This window comes from Microtus ochrogaster, chromosome 2, assembly GCF_000317375.1.
Source record: "Microtus ochrogaster isolate Prairie Vole_2 chromosome 2, MicOch1.0, whole genome shotgun sequence".
Classification (NCBI taxonomy): domain Eukaryota; kingdom Metazoa; phylum Chordata; class Mammalia; order Rodentia; family Cricetidae; genus Microtus; species Microtus ochrogaster.
The window spans coordinates 38720744-38740943 of record NC_022010.1 but is presented as its reverse complement, the minus strand read 5'-3'; the positions used below and the strand labels follow the sequence as shown (position 1 = coordinate 38740943).

At 43.7% G+C, this 20200-nt stretch overlaps 1 protein-coding gene across 3 annotated transcripts in view; it reads left to right on the top strand.

The window, feature by feature from the left end:
* Atp13a4 (ATPase 13A4) overlaps nt 1–20200 on the top strand; it is a 134959-nt gene that overhangs the window by 74379 nt on the left and 40380 nt on the right. For all 3 annotated transcript variants that reach the window (XM_026786287.1, XM_026786292.1, XM_005344791.2), the window contains 9 exons: nt 2186–2356; nt 3346–3503; nt 4032–4220; nt 6231–6292; nt 8225–8375; nt 10069–10155; nt 10397–10550; nt 11956–12067; nt 16770–16894. In XM_026786287.1, coding sequence (XP_026642088.1) covers nt 2186–2356; nt 3346–3503; nt 4032–4220; nt 6231–6292; nt 8225–8375; nt 10069–10155; nt 10397–10550; nt 11956–12067; nt 16770–16894 — 1209 coding nt within the window. The remainder of the gene's footprint in view (nt 1–2185; nt 2357–3345; nt 3504–4031; nt 4221–6230; nt 6293–8224; nt 8376–10068; nt 10156–10396; nt 10551–11955; nt 12068–16769; nt 16895–20200) is intronic.

Below are 20200 nucleotides of genomic sequence, written 5' to 3'. Positions count from 1 at the left end.
GTGTGACCTTCCTGCTTCTGTAAATCTTTCTTCGTCCTTCTGGGGTTGTATCTGAGCATTGAAATCGAGACTGTTTTTTATGCCCTCCAGTCAGCACATTCAGAACTGACTGTGGTACAGCTTCTCCTTCAGCCAACGGTGATGACAGCCTTTCATTTTACCTTAAATGATCATTAGACATTCCAAAATCATGTCTTTTCTTTAGCAACTTGCATAAAATCTCCCTTACAAACTAGGAAGTTCTGTAAACCACCAATGACATCCTGAAATCCATAAGGTCAAAGCCAAGGGCCTTATAAACTTGACTGCAGAGGTTAAAGAGTCCACGAAGCAACCTTGGACAGATCTATAACTCCCAGAATTTGCACTGCAGTTTTGGGGCTGGCTTTCATTCATTTTTAACTGGCGTGCTGAGCTGAGGGGTGTCCTTGTGATCCTGCACTTGTGAAGCACAACCATGACATTTCTGTAAAATGAGGATTTACGGGGATGACATTGGAACCATTAGAAACACAGTAATGTATTGTGGTTTCTATTAAAGTCCATAGCAAAGACATTTCTCCCAAGCAGGCCTGAAAGGCTTGAATGGAGACGAGGATGAACATCTCCCTTCTCTGTGTGTTTACAGATAAAGTGGGTGGCGATTATGGTGGATTAGGTTTATTTTCCAAGTATCCACAGGTTCATTAAATCCCGTCAACTCTGGGACTTCCCTAGTGTTCAGGACTATTTTCTTAATGATCACAGTCCCGTGCTGACATTTTACTACCTGCTCTGCAAAGACCAGTTGGAAGTTCTGAAGGCTTCTTCCTCAGAACTGTCCATGGCGGCTTCCATAGCTTCAGACTTAGCTTGTATTAGCACTCAGCTCACTGCAGTGTGTGCCTCCCACCGCATTGGTACAAACTGCCAGAGTCACAAGTGTCATGTCTGTGACTCTTTGCTTCCTCTTACTGACGGCTCTGTCTCAGTTGACTAGTCTACCTCTCCCCCATGTCTCCTTGTCCTGCTAACACCCTGCTCCTTCTAGATGCTTCTAGCATTGACCATGCCCAGTGGATTTCTTCTTTATCTTCTCTTTCTCTGTATCCTTAACTGCTGGCACCATGCAGACCATGCCGGGCTGTATTCTTGTCCTTTTCTCTTTTCATCTTTTGCTTGATTCTTAAGTAATTGCCCTCTCTCTCTCTCTCTCTCTCTCTCTCTCTCTCTCTCTCTCTCTCACTTTACTGACCATGTTTAAGCTGGTGAGCTCTGACTAAATGTCCCGAGACAAGGCCTCATATGAACACCAGGCCCAAGTAATTGTCAACCATACACAAGGCTTTTCAATATGGTTCTTCCACAGGTAGCTCCAGTCCATAGTAGCCCAAAGGCAGTGCCTGGTCCTCTTAGAAGCCTTACTTTTATATACTTACTTATATATACCGCTGCCTGTCCTCTGTTCAGCCTCCAACCCAGGGTCCAGGAAGCCGTTTCAGTTCTCTGTCTCTACTCTATGACTGGATGATGCACAACTTTCCTGATTTTTGTAGCAGCTCACTTCTTATTTCTTGATTCTAGTGCTTCCTATCCATTTCCACTCCACCTGCCTCATTTCAGGCTCCATCCCCTCCAGCTGTGACTTCCCAGATGACTTTCCACCCACCAACCGCCTGACACTTTAACTCATCCCTTGCATCGTGGGTAGAGAATTTTGTCTTACAAGTCATTGTAGTATTATTCTACAAATTTAAGCAGTTAACCACATCCCTGCTTCCGGATCCCAGGGCCTACAGAAAAAAGTTAAACACTTAACTGTGTCATACTTGGGGTTCTGTATGTGTGGGCATCTGTGTAGGCCTAATGGCTTTGCACTCCCTGCATCCCAGACTCTTCGCCACACAGCTTGCTCTTCCATAAATGTCTTTCCCCAACCTATTTGAATGCTTAGGTTTAAGCTGAAGTACATACGGCATTTATAATATGACATTTTACTTTTGTGGCTACATACCAGTCTCCTTTTCTAAAACACAGAACTCTCAACAACAGAACTTATGCTTGTCTTGTGTCCCTAGCACCTAGGCTGCTTTGCTCCTCTGTAGGCTCCTGATGAAGTTCCATGACACACGAGAGAATGTAAATGTGCTGTACAAGAGGAAGGCATCCCACCCCACAAAGTGATCTAGAGCCTGGTTTCCCACAGGAGAAAGCATCCCTGTCACTAAAACTCCATTATCCCAGATGGCCAGCTCTGCACCCTGGAAGATGCAGACAGAAGCAGATCCCAGGCGGCATGTTCTCTTCTGTGGAACAGAGGTCATCCAGGCCAGGGCAGCTGGCTCCGGAAGTGTGAGAGCAGTGGTGCTGCAGACAGGTGAGCATCTTCTCTGTAGGCTGTTTACAGTGACACCTTTCTGCTCAGGGTGTCTAATATCTTACAATTACTAGGTTGGGACCAGTCTTTGGCTAGCACAACAAATATATGTAAGGCTGTGTATTTTAACTGCTGGCTTGCTGATTGAAGGATGGCAAGTGCATCTCAGTGGCATAATAGTGGCACAGATTATAATCACCACTGTTTATGTGCTCTGAGGTTATAAACTCTGTGCATCAAGCCAGCAGCAAAGACACATAGCACGTAGTGCCTCCCCTTCCCATTGCACACATGAAGAGTCTGAAGCTATTCAAGTCAAGTGGACAGCTAAAGACTGAGAAACTGAAAACTGACAAAGCTGGGTCAGAAACCCATCATTTCTAACCGGAATCCCAAGTTCATTCCCTGTAGGAATCCAGAAACTCAAAATTTAGCAAGAACACCCAGTTTTAATCCAAGCGAGGGAGACATGTGTGTGTGTGTGCATACTCCCAGGGTCACTTCCTTAAAATTAAGCTGTGCTCGGCCATGGATACAGAAAACCCCATCTCTGATATGCCCTGAAGTTAGAAATAGAGGGGAGGAGAGGCAAGGAGAGGACTAGGCTCTGAGGAAGACAATGCTTTTTCCATTCTAGCTTCATGCATTGCCCTAGACAACAGAAACCTGCTGCCTTTAGGTTTAAGCTTTAGGTTTTGATTCTTTAGCACAGTGATTCTCCACCTTTCTAATGCTACAGATCTTTCAGTCCAGTTGTTGTGATCACAAGCCATAAAATTAGTTGTGATGCTACTTCATAACTGTAATTTTGCTACTGTCATGAATCATAATGCAAATATTTTTGCAGAGTGAGGTTTGCCAAAGGGGTTGAGAGTCACATATTGGGAAACACTGTTAGAGAGAAAACGAAGGCAATGTAGATGCTTAGAGGTCTACTAACAGTATGACTGGTTATCTTGAAATTGTGGGACATGTGTTTGCCATTTCAGGGTTCAACACTGCAAAGGGGGACCTCGTGAGATCTATTCTTTACCCCAAACCCATGAATTTCAAGCTCTACAGGGATGCCATCAGGTTCCTCCTCTGCCTTGTAGGGACAGCCACCATTGGCATGATCTATACTCTCTGTGTCTATGTGCTCAGTGGGGTAAGCAGCCTTTGTATTCTTACACACACACACACACACACACACACACACACACACACACACACACAAATTCACTCTTCTCTACATATTTTATTTCTACATGTCAACCTTATTTCTATATATTGACTTTTCTCAAGAACAAACAGACTTAAAACCAGCTAAACTCCAAAGACTGTGTATAGACACCTAGCTTCACCTATGAGTCATCGTTGCTCAGTTCTGTGATAGCGATCAGATTATAGTACAAGAACAGTTTGTTTACTGAAATGCCAGCACGATTCTGTTCTTGCGACATCCCCATTCTTTATGCTGCTTCCACAGGTAGTTTCAAAAGTGAAATAGTTCATGAAAGTAGCACTTTGTACCTATCAGATGAGAACTCTGAAGATATTAAGAGCCATAACCATAGTCAGACCCTTTGTGCCATTGATGCCATCTCTCAGAATAAGCAGAGAAGGGAAAGGTCATGCGCACACAGTCGTTCATTGCTGGTTTGGTTTTATTAACGGAGCCCTCTTCCTTTTCCAGGAACCTCCTGAGGAGGTGGTGAGGAAAGCATTGGATGTTATCACCATTGCAGTGCCCCCTGCCCTCCCTGCTGCCCTGACCACAGGCATCATCTACGCCCAGAGGAGGCTGAAAAAGAAGGGCATATTCTGCATTAGCCCGCAGCGAATTAATGTGTGTGGGCAATTGAACCTTGTCTGCTTTGACAAGGTATGTGTCTTTCATCCTCGCTCCCAAGGCCATTTGTCACTGCCATTGTAATGGATACGGGCTTTTCTCTTTAGTGAGGCAGAAATAGTAGGTAGGTTATGGGCATCTGACCTTATTTTAGCTTTGGTTGTGTGTGAAAGATCTGGGAAATGAATTTTCTGGCCCTGAGCTTTTAAAAAAGAGGGAGTAGAAACTGAATCAATGAATCTTTTAGGGTCCTTTCAGTTGCGAGAGTCTATGAAAAGCAATGTATACTCTGTTCCATGCAGTCACAACCCTCACACAGAAGCCCATGCATACAAAAGCACATTCATAAACACACACACACACACACACACACACACACACATGCACACACATTTTAAGTAATTGTGTTTTCTGCTGTATCCTCAATGCTTAGAACATTGCTTGGCAATTGAGTCACGGCCCAATAAGAATTTATCGAATTATGGAATGAAGAAAAGAGAAATGACTTAGTAATCTGTGTGTTCATATGAGACTTTTGCTGACAGTACAGCCATGGAGCAAACCCTTGCTCTGTGTTCCCAGCTGTAGCCTATGCTCAGAATGAAATCTTGGCTGTCAGCTACTTTCTCCTAAGCAACCTCTCATTTCACTTTTTCTCGTGGGTGGTTGTTTGTGTTATACACAGTAAGCAGGGGGTAAAGGTGGGCGTCAGAGGACTGGGTGGAAACCATGGCAGCATATGAAAGTGAGCAAAGGCCCCACATGGCCGAAAGACAGCGTAGGACAGTATGATCTGGACGCAGGCAGAGGAGGGTGTTTGTGAACCTTGAAAGTCTAGTCAACACAGTTCTATGTTTCTTAAAGTTACAGGGAACCATTGGAGGTCTGTGTTGTTTTCTGTTCCTTTTAGTTAACTATTTGGGTGAGTTAAACATGAGATAAAATTTGTCATGTCAGCGGTTTGAAGTGTCTATTGCACTGCCACTAAGCAGTTTCTCACTGTCCTACGGCAACCACCATGGTCCCTCTTGAGAAACATCTTCATCTTCCCACATGGGAATTCGGTATCCATTAAACAGTTCCTGGAAGGCTGTGAGCATCGATGGCATGAAAACCTCGTTTTATGATTAGTGGTGAATCAGAAAGTCACACCGAGAGCAGAAGGGTCATATGGCTTATGTCACCATGTAGTCCTATTTTATGACCAGATAGGCATCATAAAGGAAAACAAATTACTTATGATGTCATAGTGTGAGTTTGAGAAGAGAAACAAGGAACAGAAGAGATAATTGTAACATAAATTTGAAGAGAACAATGAGCGGTGGCTGTCTTATTTTATCATTCTTATTAGTTCTTACTGTGGGCTTGATATTAAACCAATCACTTCTTATTATTCATTTAATATTCAGGACAACTCTATGTGATTAGGATCGTGTTCTAGATAAGGCTCCAGTGCTGGAGGGATTATGTGATATTTCCGCTTACACAGATGATATTTCAACTTATCCTGAGCTCTTGGTTGTTATACTACACTGAGAAAATTATCATCATGTACTTTTTTATAAACAAAAATATCAGATGGTAGGCTATATCTTTAGACTTCTCTTCAAAGTTTGAGCAGTGTTTTGTACGTAAAATTTCAACCCCTCTACTCGGTTTTGATGATTCTTTTAGCTTCTGCTGTAAAAATAGGGATCCACCCATTTTGTTGTTTAAATAGTCTTACCAAAGCCTTTTCTGCTCTTCCAATGCAAGTAGATGTTCAACATAGTTCCCTGGGGTGACAGGAGCTACTCGGCTCTTTGTACCACAGAGGACACAAAAATTTGCATACAGTTCAAGCTCATCCTGTTTGAATTAAGGGCAACTTCTTCCTCGGAACCCACATACTCATCACACAATACTTGTATTGTGGTCCTCCTTAAAGAACCCGTGTTGGTGATATCGTTCTGATGTGTATTTCGCTATTAAATCGTACCAGATTTACTTCCCCTACTGCACGAGTAGATCTTCCATTTAACCCAAAGACTTGTTTCTGTTCAGACAGGCACCTTAACAAGGGGTGGCTTGGATCCTTGGGGAGTTGTGCCCTGTGACCAGAATGGGTGAGTACTCTGGCTAACTGTACTGGGATTCCTGTGACTTGCTTCTCCCCAAGGCCTCCCTTGCCTTTACTCTCAAAACTAATGGAGACACTTGAACTTTGGCTTTTGCTAAGCAACGGATACGAAAGTCTGGTCTTTTTACTTAGAATTTCCCAGGTCTTTCTAAACATACATCCAAGTTCATCTCAGCCCTATCACCCACAAACTGAGGAGGCGAGGGGGAGTTTGCAAACACTCTCTGAAATGAACTTCGCTTTAAGCCTGTTTGCCAGAGGCCTGACATCAGCCCAGAGTCAGTGTTCTAGACAGCCCCAGGCCACTATCCTTCATGGAGTTGACATAGGACAGGCCAACATGACTCTGTATCCTGCTTTTCAGGAAGAGAACTGCCCGTGGGACAGTAGTTGGTGTACTCGGTTTCTTAGTATCCTGATTCTGGGAACCATGTCCTCTGCCTGCCAGAAACCGATCCTTGAGAAAAGATTCCTTTGTGTTCGTGGGTGTGTGTGTTAGGTGGTGGGGGTGGCCAGGAGTGGCCTGTGGTGGTGGCGACTTGCTCTCTAGGAGATTTGCAAAGCTAGCCCTCTTGTGGCCACATCTGAGTCTGCTTCCCTGTCTGCTGATGTCCCCAGTTCCAGCGTGGTCAGGACTGGAAGCAGGTGGGTGGCACGGGGCACACTATCGTCTAAAAGCGAAATCATTTTCTTCAAAATATTTCATGCAGACAAGGTTGACTGCGGTTCTTTTCATAATTAAATATTTTAATTAATCCTTTGAGAATTCCTGCAGTGTATTTTGATCATATTCCCTACCTTCTCCAACTCCTCCCTGACCTACATTTCCTTCTCTATATGCCGAGTATTGTGTTCTTTTTTCTTTCCAAATGTATCAAGTCCAATTTGTGATCGTAGTGCTTTTATATGATGCGGATGACACACACATCCATGAAGGATATTAGACTGGGCATAGTGGTACAGGCTTGTAACTTTAGCTACTGAAGAGGCAGGAAGGTGGCAGCCTCAAGGCCTGACTGGGCTACAGAGCTAGTTCAAATTCCAAAAGATGCCAACCGTGAGAGGAGGGATGGCATGTAGATTCTGACTGCCTCTAAGAAGCAGATCTTGCCTCTTCGTGGGAAGAAGCTACTGTCATTCAGACATTCTGTGATGGGATCCCCCTCCCCTAGCCCAACTACTGTGCTACACAGTTGAGAAGGGGCTGTGCAACAAGGTTGAAGGGGACATTCCCCTAGCGGGGCCAAGGATGGACTCAGTGACTTACTCTTTCAATTAGTGAATGAATCTCATGTACAACATATGAGTTTTATTTCCATTGATTTTAGACATAGTCACTTTCTGTGGGACATGATGAGGATAATAGAGGCAGTATAGACACAAGATGCCATGGATGAAGAAGGGATGCACAGGGCCCTTTCCAAAATGTTTTTACTGTTCACTTCTTTACCATATGAACTAACCCACTCATCCATTTCCTTTTATGCTTACTGAACATCTATGGTGCACCAGGCATTTAACATGCTGGGAGACAGATACAGAGAATATGCCCAGCCCTGTAGCATTGAAAGTGGTGGGCACCTAACACACTTGGAGTCCTCCCGTGACTGGAAGAGGAGTGATCTACTCACTGGGGTGGGAGCAGACCTCAGAACAAAATGGGTACTTCTTGTTCTTTCCACTCCTGTGGATAAAATAAATCTAGGAAGAACTAAGGCAAAGTTGGAAAGGGAGTAAGGGACAGGCTCTGAGCCTTCCTAGTATTCCTGAACAGACCTAGAAGGCAGGATGGGAAACACACCGCTGTCCTGCCGAGACTAGAGAAATGCAGCCATGCGCATAAAATCAAAAACCCCCAAGAAGCTCCATCTACGGCAGGAGGGCACAGCCCTGAATCTTTGTCTCTCTTCTCTCCCAGTTTCCAGGCAGTTCACTGCTTTGCCTCGGGCAAAGCTCTGCCCCAGGGTCCGCTGTGTGCAGCCATGGCAACCTGTCACTCTTTGATTCTTCTTGATGGAGCCATCCAGGGAGACCCTCTGGACCTGAAAATGTTTGAAGCCACCAAATGGGTAAGTGTCTGACCTTCAGAGAACGCCAGCAACGTCTTTAATGCCAGCACAACACAAGCTGTATCACAGTCCTTTACTACTTACAAGTAATATGGGATTCCCAGTATTGTGTAAAGGGCAAACCGGTGTAAGCCTGGCTTTCTGATCCGAACCGCGTATTTTGTAGGTTTGCTGTAGGATTAAGTGAAATGGTACAATAAAAATCTTTGGTGTAGTTGTTAAGTTTCAGAGTACTTGGTGCCTACTGTAAGTCTAATAGTTGTCATGATCATTATAATTCTTGTGTAATTATTTTCTAATTCTACCATTCTGTGAGCTGGTTTCAGAGTTTTCTGGAGTTAATTTGGCGAGGTGATGATATGTTAATTATCATGGTTTCACCTTTTTATAATACACACATAGGTCAAAGCATCACATTGCATCCCATAAATACATACAATTGTTATTTCTCACTAAAAATAATGACAAGAAAAATATGCATTCCAGTGCATGGGGATGCGGAAACACTGCTTTCCACAGTGCTTGGGTAAGTTGGAGGGTCACAGCAACCAAGAGTTTTATTTCAGTTTATTACCTATCCCCCTAATTTCCAAGACCCAGAACAGAAATTCATTGCAGAGTTTCCCCTGAGATTCCAAACTAGATCCAAGAGCAGACACTCCTGTGGTTTAAGGATCTTGCTCTTTCTGTTCTAGATTCAGCTCTGCCTCAACTGATGCTCAGCCTTGTGAAGTCTTCCTTCATGTTAGGACTTTGGTTCTCGCGGCTGCAGGACGAGGGAACCAAATCAGACAAGTGATAGCCATATAAAAAAGAGTGCTAATCTGTCCTCAAAGGGAATTTTATTCAGCAATAGCTCTAAATACTGTCTTCGGAGTTGCTGTGGCTGTGGGCAAGGCAGGGAGGGAGAGACCACACAGCTTCAGCTTCTTTGCTACAGCTATTGTATCTCCCTGCCATTGTGTGCAGCCCAGGCCCTGGGGACTGTCTGAACACCTCTGGGAGAGATGTCTCTGTAGGCTCTCCCTCCTCTAACAGATGTGATTATTTTTCAGTCTCTCATTCACTCGGGAATACTGATTCTGTGTCTCTAAGTAGAGGTTACAGTTTCTTTCCTGAGGTGGTTTTTTTTATGTTAGCCACCCAATTAAATGATTACAAAGAACTTCAATATCTTTAGGTAAAAAGGTTTCCTTGCCTATAATTTAGAGTCATTATTACAGTTGTTCCTAGATAGCAATCATATATAGGGCAAAAAGATGCCCTGCTCAGGTCACTTTAGACGGACAGGGAATAGCAGGATCAACAGCGACTCTAGGCAAAGAAAGACTGTGAAGAACCTGCTGCACAGGAAATAAGCCTGGCAATTCATACTCAACATATCCAAGCTAAGCTCTTCAGGCGCAGAGAAGAAACCTTTATGCAGCAACTCCAACAGCGAAAGCCAGATAAATTGCATGAATAATTCAGCAGTGCATGTCCTTCACGTTCCAGCCTTTCCACTGCCTTGTGCCTTGTGGTTTGTTTTCCTGGAGTGGAATCCGTCTGATTTCACCAGGCCAACAGCAGGCAGAGGCCCGTGGATGCACTGAGGTGGTTGAGGCCGGGCTCTGCAAGAGAAGGGGGCAAACTTAGTCTCGGTGTATGAAGAATAAGCAAACCCCTCCAGTGAAATATCTCACTTCTGAAACAGGAAATGACTATTTCTGGGGGTGATTTCCACACCAAGGGAATGCCAGCAGACACCACAGTCGTTAAGCCGACAGACGCACTTGGCCAGGTAAGCCTTGCACGTCAATCTCCCCACAGTGTCCACACCAGGGGAAACTGTGCTGACCCGCAGTATTGGGAAGCTCACTGATGTGTCTTGAACTGCTAATGTGAAAAGTGTGTTATATTTCCTCTCTGGTTGGTAAAACAAGGGCTGAGGGTGGAGCAGTTAAGTCCCAGTAGCTAGATGCTTTGCCAGTATCCAGTGCTTCCAATGGACAGTGCCTCTCCATTCCCTGTCCATCACCCAGGTCCCAGTGGAAGGGCTTGTGATCCTGCGCCAGTTCCCATTCTCATCGGCATTGCAGAGGATGACAGTCATTGTTCAAGAGATGGGAGGTGCCCGACTGGCATTCATGAAAGGTGCACCGGAGAGAGTGGCCAGCTTTTGTCAACCTGACACGGGTTAGTTAATAGACGTGGGATACAAATACCAAATCTTTGGGACCCTAAGAGAGATATACATGGATCTAATCTACATGGGAAGTAGAAAGAGACAAGATCTCCTGAATAAATTGGGAGAGTGGGGACCTTGGAAGAGGTAGAAGGGGAGGGGAGAGGAAGGGAGGGAAGTGGAGAAAAAGATATAGCTCAATAAAAACAATTTTAAAAAAGGCCAAATTTGTGCCCCCAACACTCTAGATCCAAGTGGCAGCTGGGCATCACTTAGTGGTTGATTCAGGGGTTTTCCAAGCTTTTCCACCTTGGGTAATGACTGCCCCCACCCCATCCTCCAGTTCCCAACATATGCCTATATAAGGATTCCTCCCTTATAACTGTGTTGCTAGTTTTTTTTTTCATTTTTCACTTGATTGCTTCCACAACCACCACCACATTTTCAAATTCCTTTGAGATCATAGATCAATCTTTCATGATCTGAGTTCCTTTCTATACATTCATCCCTCACATCTTGGGCTTCCTCTGAGCTGTCTCAAACCCCTGTGCCTGGGTACATAGGGATCTCTCAGCAAGCAAGGACTTTCCTTCCTTCACCCACCCACCTCCTACCCAGACGCAGAAGCCCCTACAGCACTCTGCATGCTGTTGCATAGCCAACAGCAGTGGTCATTTTGGTTTTACTTTTAATATCAGTATACTGTTTTCCCCCAACTAAGACATCTGTAGAGCAGAGCTTGTATGTATTACATACCCCTTTCAAATATTTGTTGTTTAAACTGGAAAAAAAAAGAATTCCATGCATTCCCTAGATTTTGCTTTTCAAGTGATTCTGGCTCGGGGTGAATGTTTCAGTTTTACTGGATCTTAAGGTGTTAATGCTAGCTGGGCAGTGGTGGCATTCCCTTTTAATCCCAGCACTCGGGAGGCAGAGGCAGGCAGATCTCTGTGAGTTCGAGACCAGTCTACCTGGTCTACAAGAGCTAGTTCCAGGACAGACTCCAAAGCTACAGAAAAACCCTGTCTTGAGAAAAAAACAAAACAAGACGAAAAAAGATGTTAATGCTGGTGATACAGTGTAGTTACAATTTCCTATAGCCTTGCTACAGAGCTCTTTTTTTTCCCCTTTGATTTTTGAAGACAGGGTTTCAATGTATATCTCTGGCTCTCCTAGAACTCACTCTGCAGATCTGGGTGGCTTCAAACTCATGAAGATCCACCTGCCTCTGCCTCCCAAGTGCTGGAATTAAAGATGCGCATCACCACAGCCCAGCTTTATGTAACTTATTAAAAGTGTGTTTCTTGGGGTAAGAGTTGGATTAGCATGAAGGGTTTCTCTACCCATGCTGGCTAAGGAAACATTGCATACTAATACTGTTTCTGTTGTTGTTTTTGTTTGTTTGTTTTCAAACAGTACCATCTAGTTTTATTAGTGAACTTCAGATTTACACGACACAGGGTTTCCGGGTCATAGCTCTGGCTTACAAGAAGGTGGAAAGTGACTGCCCTGCGACTGCGTTGATGAGGTAAAAATAAGATGGTTTTTCTGAAGAAGATGATTCGGGCAAGATTCATCTGACTGGGATGGAAGGCGAAAGTTCTGGGGCGGGCCCAGCAAAACGCCATGCTTGGTTTTTGTGCATAGGTGTCTCCGAATATGGTGTACAGGGATACAATCATCCTGCCCTGCCTGAATCACAAAGCTGATGTGAACACTGGCAGAATATATGAGAAAATACCAAACACAAGGTGACCTTAGGGCTGTGTGAAAAGTTGTGTGGAAATAATCAGTGTTTTAAGGGTTTGACATTATGGGCCTGGTTCGGATATAATGTAAACCAGTTAGGAATAATAAAACTTCACATTGCTTAGAAAAAACCCCTTTGTAATATAAAATACACAGCTATAGGAACAAATAAATGTCAATTGGGTTTATGTAATCTAGATAATGCTTGCAGAAAAATAGGAAAACCTTCCAGGGGTCATATTGGAGAACGTTGTGATGTGTGTAAGGATGTAAGTAAGGGTGCTTAGTTGCTGAAACGGGTTTTAGCAATGACAGTTCCACTTTTTGTTATTATTTTTCTGCCATTTTGGGGGGCTCTCCTATTTATTTTTTCTTAAATGATTTTTCTAGTTTTTTTTGTCAGCCACTACTAGTTCTGCTTTTGTAGGGTTAATCTAGGCTCATTTTGAACTATAGTATTTTAAACTCAGATAGTCTCATGTATTTATTTTCAAATTCATCTGACTTAGCCCTCTCTAGTTGTAACTATATTTTCACTACTTCCGTTAGCATCTTTGAATTTATAGGTGATATTTTCTGTATATATTATCAGTAAAACATATCCTCCTATGTGTGAGTTAAAAGGAAGAAGAGAATAGTCCATTACAAAATATAATAGTTTAATAAATTCTTGGCTAATGCCAGTAAAACAAAGGGAATAGGTTGTGGACATGGGAGATGGTTCAGTTGAGAAAGTATTTGACTTGCAAGTACAAGGACCTGAGTTCAATCCCAGAGCCCACCAGAAATGTGAAGCTTGGTGGTCCGGGCTTGTAATCACACTGATGGAAAAGCTGACTGTCCCTGGACCGAATGGCCATCATAGCCTGGGTGGGGAGCTCTAGGCCAGTGAGATACAATGCTAGAGACTGCCCACTGGTCTCCACATGCACACACACCTGTGTGTATTCACCTCTCTTTCCCAGTGGACACACCTGCACACACGCGCGCGCACACACACTGAACAATTGCTTATATCTGAGAATAGACTCGATGAGACCACAATGACTTCCTGCAGTGTTCTGTGGAGCATAGCCTCAATGCCTCACACAGCCTTGTTGCAAGGAAGACAGTTCAGTCAAGTCAGTAAAACATAGAAGGAAACAGTACAACTTCCACTCAATATGCACAGTAGAGATATTCCTGCAAAATTTTGGAGTTACAAAAATACTTGTATTCATATGAAAAAAACATAGCAGGGGGAAATATACTAGAAACATTTTTATTGCTATTTAATGCAACAACCTTAAGTATAGAATGATAGTAGGTTCACTAACAGTAGACTAATGATGTAATATAAATAATATAAACTGCTGATGATTTAAAAAGCTCCTGAATATTAACTCAATTATTCAAAAGGTGTGAAGGATGAGTGGCAGTTCTTTGTGAGCTTGTCATTGCACACAGCACTGAACACTTGCAAAAATTTCTCCCTAAAATGTCACCTAGAGTTACTTCTGTTGCCACTGAGAAGGACTGATCTGACCAACCCCCTGACACTGGGAATGGGAAATAGGAGGCCTGGAGGGAAAGTGGTGTGTGGATAGTCATTGAGGGCTGGATTTGAAGGTAATTAGATCACTCCCTGCTAAATCAGTTTAGAAAGACCCCTGAAGTTTGACTATTTCAACCCTGAATGTTGTGATCAGATAGACTCAGCTCTAGATCTCTGAAGTCGGAATTGGAAGTAAACCTTAAGATAGACGTCACAACTTGAACCAGAGAAACCTCGAGTCAGGGAAGGCTGGCACAGAACTGGACGTGATAAGATACTGTTTACAGTGCTGCTCTGGCTTCTTACCTAGTGTGATGTGTGTGCGTTCACAAGCTGGAAATTCCTGATTTGGGAATAGTAGAGACAACAATCACTGCACTTGGGAACCGTGTGGTCTGCAGGAGAGTGCAGACTTTGTTAAAGCTATCGAACTCGAAATTCTAATCTTGCAAAATCTAGTATGGCCTAAACACAAATTGACAAATAGGCTCTTGTCTTAGGTTATCTACTTAGCTCTCTCATATTTAAGCCCCATTGTCAGCATGGGTACCCAAGGCTAAAATTCTCTATCCTTCGCTTATCCTTGACCAAGACACTCTCTCTCTCTCTCTCTCTCTCTCTCTCTCTCTCTCTCTCTCTCTCTCTCTCTCTCTGCTTTTAGCATTGATATAAAGATCTTATTGAGGGGTTTTGCCCTGTTTTATACATATTTCTTCTTTTAAAGGTCGTGGGAGTTTTAAGAACAGGAGGTTAATATCAGGACTGACAGCTGTCTGTGTTACAACCTTCCTTGTTAGTGTAGACTCTACAGGAGATACAATGTAACCATTTCTTTACTAGTGTCGAAGCTACAGGAGTTACAACACGACCATTTTTTTTTTTTTACTAGTGCAGACGCTACAGAAGGTACAATGTGACCATTTCTTTTCACATCTTGGCTCAGATTTAAGAAGACTGAAGGGATGTTGGGGACAGAAGAACCTTTGGGAGCTAATGATGTCCACATAGGGAGAGCAGTTTACTCAAGGTCACACAGCGAGGCAGAGAAGGACTGAGGTTGGAACCGTGGTGTTCTGATCCTATCACTGATTGAACTCTACACTGGCCATATGCCAGAGGAGCTAGAAATAGGAGTTGTAAGAAAGCCTTAGGTCTTTGACCTTGTAGCCATTTTCTTGGCCTACTATGGTAATTTATTATCGGCTCATGTCACATAACCTCTGAAAATATCTAAACCCTGTGGCCTAAGTATGAGGCCATAGAAAGACTGCGGAACTTTCAGCAGGTATCAGTTGAGTTATTCTTGAAGGGAAATCCAAATACGTCTTTCCAGAAAGTTCTCATCGCTATGCCCACAAATACCTGTTCCCTCCTCTGATCCCACATCCCGGCCGTGACACAATTCCCAGCATTGCATATAAACAAGGAGGCCCTGCTTAACCTTCCCCTCCCAGTTGAATGCGAAATCTTGGAACTGCAATTCCTGCAGCCTCTGCAAAGCTGCTCCTTCTCCTCACTTAGTAGCTACTCAATGGATGCCAAAGGCCCTCACTCACAGTCTCAGTTCCCAGGGAAATGCAGAATGAGCAAATTATTTCACCTTTATTGTATGGCCAAACATGACCACAAAAACAGGCAGCCAAGTGTTCCGAGTAGGTGGTATTTGCTGAGCGGTTCCTGTACGTGGGCATCGCCTGGGCCTTAATGAGTAGAATCTTGACTCAGGTGGGTTTCTGTTCCAGGACTGGACACAGATCAAAAAGCTAATGCATCAATTGCATGAATAAATAAAGAGCTGCCCAGCCGGGTTAGAAGCAAGCTGTAGAGACAGCAGCTGTTCCTCTTTGGAGCGCCTTAGGGTCAGGCAGCATGAGGTGGGACTCAGGACATGGGGAGGATGTCTATGATAGATGTGGAAACTAATGTTTGCCATGAAATGAGAAAGTCTCCAACAGTCCGGAGCAAAAGTCTGGGCATGATTAACGACAGAGCACACCTATGGTGAGTGGCTCATATGGAGACCGTGGGAGAAGTTATTGAGGCATGAAGTTGGACTATGGCTTGGGAGCTGACCATCCAGGGATTGAAACACTGTGCACAGCATCATAGGGAATGCCACCCTCACAGATCTGCTCTGAGGTGAGGAGCTGAAACTCTTCGCTTGCTGCCACCTAGTGGAGGGATGCACAAGGTTCTAGGAGCATCCCCAACACTGCTGTGGTCCTAGACAGCATCCAAAATAGACACGCGGGACAAGCTTGCTATGAAGGCTTTAGTGGATGTTGTTTTCATATGCATTTCAGTGTGAATTAGGCAGTGCTGGGGTCTCGTTTCTCTCTGTGTGTCAAAATAATAGAGTCATGGGAATGTTCAAGTCTCTAACCCCAAATGCATTCCCCATACTTGGTCCTGTAGGATACTCCTGTAGATGCTCTCATGGCCGCCTCCCCAAAGTGTGGGGGCATTCTGTGCAAAAGAACAGAGCTTCCAGCTGAGAAAGAAATAAGTGTTCATCTTAGCTTTAGTAAAGGGCCCATCCCCTGCTCTACCATACGTCACGGGGCTAGAATGACAATCTGTATGGCCTTGGTTTCTGGAGAAACTGACATTTTGTTTTATTTTTCATTGTTTCTCATTTAATTGTCAAGACTTTGTCTCCCCTCTGTGGTGGATAGATGAGGGGCTGAGAGTCAGGTGAGCCAACACAAAGACCCCTGCAGTCACAAACTAATTTAATTTCTGCAAAGGCCAAAGTCAAGCATTTGTCCTACATGTACTTCCTCTTGGTTCAATTGGGCTAACCACTGCACACCCTGACTCTTCTTGTTCCCAGTTCGGGTTGCTTGTGGCCAGGGAACAGTGCTGGGGCAGGGCCATTCCAGTGGGGAGCTCAGTCTTTTTGTCATCATTGCGCTAAAAAGCCACATGTGCTCCTCCGTTTAATCAGGGAGAAGGTGGAATCAGACTTGGTATTTCTGGGATTACTGATTTTGGAGAATCGATTGAAGGAGGAGACGAAGCCTGTCTTGGAAGAGCTCATCTCTGCCCGGATACGCACTGTGATGATCACAGGTATACAGCAAAGTGGAAACAGGGGCAGCTGAGAGACACATGGGGGTTGCCTCACTTAGCAAGGCTGGGACCAATGTTGTCTAGGTGTCAGACGTTGGCAATAAAAGGGCTTCCGTCACAGCGAGGCAAGACAAAACCAATTAGTCAAGCAGTGTAACGAATGTTCTAAGGTATACACACTGGGGTGGTCTGGTGGAGGGCGTGAAGATACAGTCCCACCATGTGGGGATCTGAAGCAGGAGGATGGCCACAAGTTTGAGGCCAGCTTTGTGGATACACAGTTTCAGGCCAGATTGAGTGACAGAATGAGAATGACAGTAAGGGGGGGAAAACAGAATAAAAACAAACAACAATCACATGGCAAGAGGCGGGGGGGTGGCTCAGCAGTTAAGGTACTTGTTGTTCTTGCGGAGAACAGGGGTTCAGCACCCACATGGCAGCTCACAACCATTGGTAACTCCAGCTTCAGGGGATCCGACTCTCTCTTCTGTCCTTCAAAGGCACTGGGCATGCAGGCAATCTCTCTCTCTCTCTCTCTCTCTCTCTCTCTCTCACACACACACACACACACACACACACACACACACACACTGTAACAAAAGGAAAAGAGATTAAAACAAACAATAAAAACAAAATAAAAACAACAAAAGCCCAACTAGAGCAGTCTGGGAAAGTATATCTGGCCATCCGCTCTGCCTGAAGCATTTTAGTGATTTAGTGAAGCCTCTCAGAGTAGAGGCATTTGAAATAAGAGCTGAACAGCAAGAAGACTTGGGCCATGCAAAGATGGTGGCTTTTATTGTCATGTACTCGGAGGAGAAGACTCTTAGTCAGTGTGGTCTACAAACTATGCTGATAACCCATCAGCCATAGAATCGCTAATTCTGTTTTTTTTTTTTTTAAAAAGAAAAAGATGCTGTCATCTCAGCTCTAATGCTAAGCCTCAGATCTCAGAAACAAGGGGGTAATGGGAAGGGATCACTCCAGCAAAATATACAAAATTACCTAAAGAATACTTGTGAACTTTTCAATAAGGGAGATATTACATGTGAAAAACTGACTTTCTAATTTATATTCCTAGTGTCTTGTTTTCTTTCTGCTATCATCGTGCTTTAAACACTACTGCTTGTGTCACTGACGTACATCTTCTCCAAAGCATTCACTCCCTTGCACACACACCTCCTGAGCCCCACTCCAAAGCTGGGGACGACTCCCGCACTTACCCACTCCTGATTCTAGATCCCACCATCCACAGCACCGTGCATATTTTGCTTTCTTCCTTTCTAACTCCAGTCTGACTCCTAGGCCGTCCTGGGATACTTTGGTACTCATAAACATTTTATTTATCCAGTAGCCCTTGCTATTTTGAACATCATCAGCACTACCATTACACATTGTATTAGTTAGGGTTTATTTTTGCAATGAAACACCATGAACAAAAAGCAAGTTTGCAGGAAAGTGTTTATTCGGCTTACACGTCCATACCACAATTCATCATGGAAGGAAGTCAGAACATGAATTCACAAAGGGAAGGAACATGGAGGCAGAAACTGATGCAGAGGCCATGGTTACTGCCTTGCTCCCCATGGCTTGCTCAGACTGCTCTTATAGAACCCAGGACCACCCAGGGGTTGTACCACCTGCAATGGGGTGGATCCTCCCCCATCAGTCACTGTTTATGAAAACACCCTACAGGCTTGTCTACAGCCTGATCTTATGGAATTATTTTCTTAACTGAGGTTTCTTCCTCCAGATGACTTTAGCATGTGTCAAGCTGACATAAAACTAGCCAGCACGCACATGCTCACAGTCTGTCTTCAGCCATGTTGCAATTGTGTGGGTAAGGGCTGTTCACTCTCCATTTGGGTTTTTGGTTCCTCTTTTTCTTGTGTTGAAAATTTGGTTCTGTTCTTCATTTATTTCTAGTTTCTTTTTTATTGTCCTTGGACGGATGAAGGGCATGATGTTTTCTGACTTCTCACACATCCCTATAACATCTTCCTTTGCCTTTATGGAGGCAGGTAGTTCTGTTCTAGCAATGGCCTGTCAGTGAGTGCTGTCAATGCCAGCCTGTGACAGCAAGCTCACTCTTCACCTACACATAGTGTTTCTCCTTTCACTTTCGAGATCAGAATTATTAACTGGGTATTCTCATATATTTTTCTATTCCTTTTTTAATAATTCAGTCTGGAGCATAGCATTTTTAATGTGCTTTTCCTCCTCTGAAGAAAATATTCACTATTGTTCATTTAATTACTGCCTTTGTTCTGTGTTCATTATATTTTTTATTCTGGAATCTCTATTTTTTACATGACAGGTTATTTATTACAGGTCTGTGAAAGTCTCCTGGATCCATTCTATCAGTCCCTGATTTTTTTTACAACTGCTGTTGTTTTATAATTTTGTTCTCCTCTTTATGGTTTAAGGAGGGGTCGCATGACCTCTCCAAATCACGATAGAGTTCTCAGCCGTGAGCAGTGATCATTACCTTCTTCAAGTCACTGGTAGAATTGGGAAAGGTTTCATTGTCCTTATATGGGTGTGGCTTTAGAGATACCCTGCTCCAGGCTTTACCCTGGTGCAGCAGCATTTGAGTTCCCCTTGCGCTGTTTCCCGTAGCTCCTGTACCCGCCAGTCATATGCTATGCTGCATCGTTTCCTATCCAGCTGCTGTATTCCTACAGGTTTTGCAGTTTCCCTGCCATGCCTGGGCATTTCCTTCCACTCAGTACATCTCTTTTTGTCTTCCTGATTTTTATGCCAAGTGTGTGGTCATTTTAAGCATCATTCTCTTGTATGCAATGTACTATTTTTCTCCAACCGTCTTTTTTTATTTTAATTTTATCTTTGACTTCCAGCTGTGTGATTATCATATGCCTGGATGTAGTTCTCACAGAATTTAACCTATTTGGGGTTCTGTGAGCTTCTTGAATTTAGAGATTTAAGGGCCTTACAGTCTTTGGGGAGTTTTCTTCTATTATTGTTTCTTACACACACACACACACACACACACACACACACACACACACACACACGTACACTCACATTTCAATCTCTTTAGCCTCTCTTTGGTCTCTACTGACAAGAATGAAAGCCCTTTTACTAACCCAGTCTCTGTTCATTTAAAGTTAGCGCTCTTTGTTCGCCAATAGGTGTAATGACTCTTAAGCTATAGAGTGTATCTAGTGTATTCAACAGATCTAGTGAATAAAATAACCTAAAGTGTTATATTTTTCATTTCTAAATTATCCATTTTAACCATACATATTAATTGGTTGAATATTTCCATTTGCTTTATAAATGTTC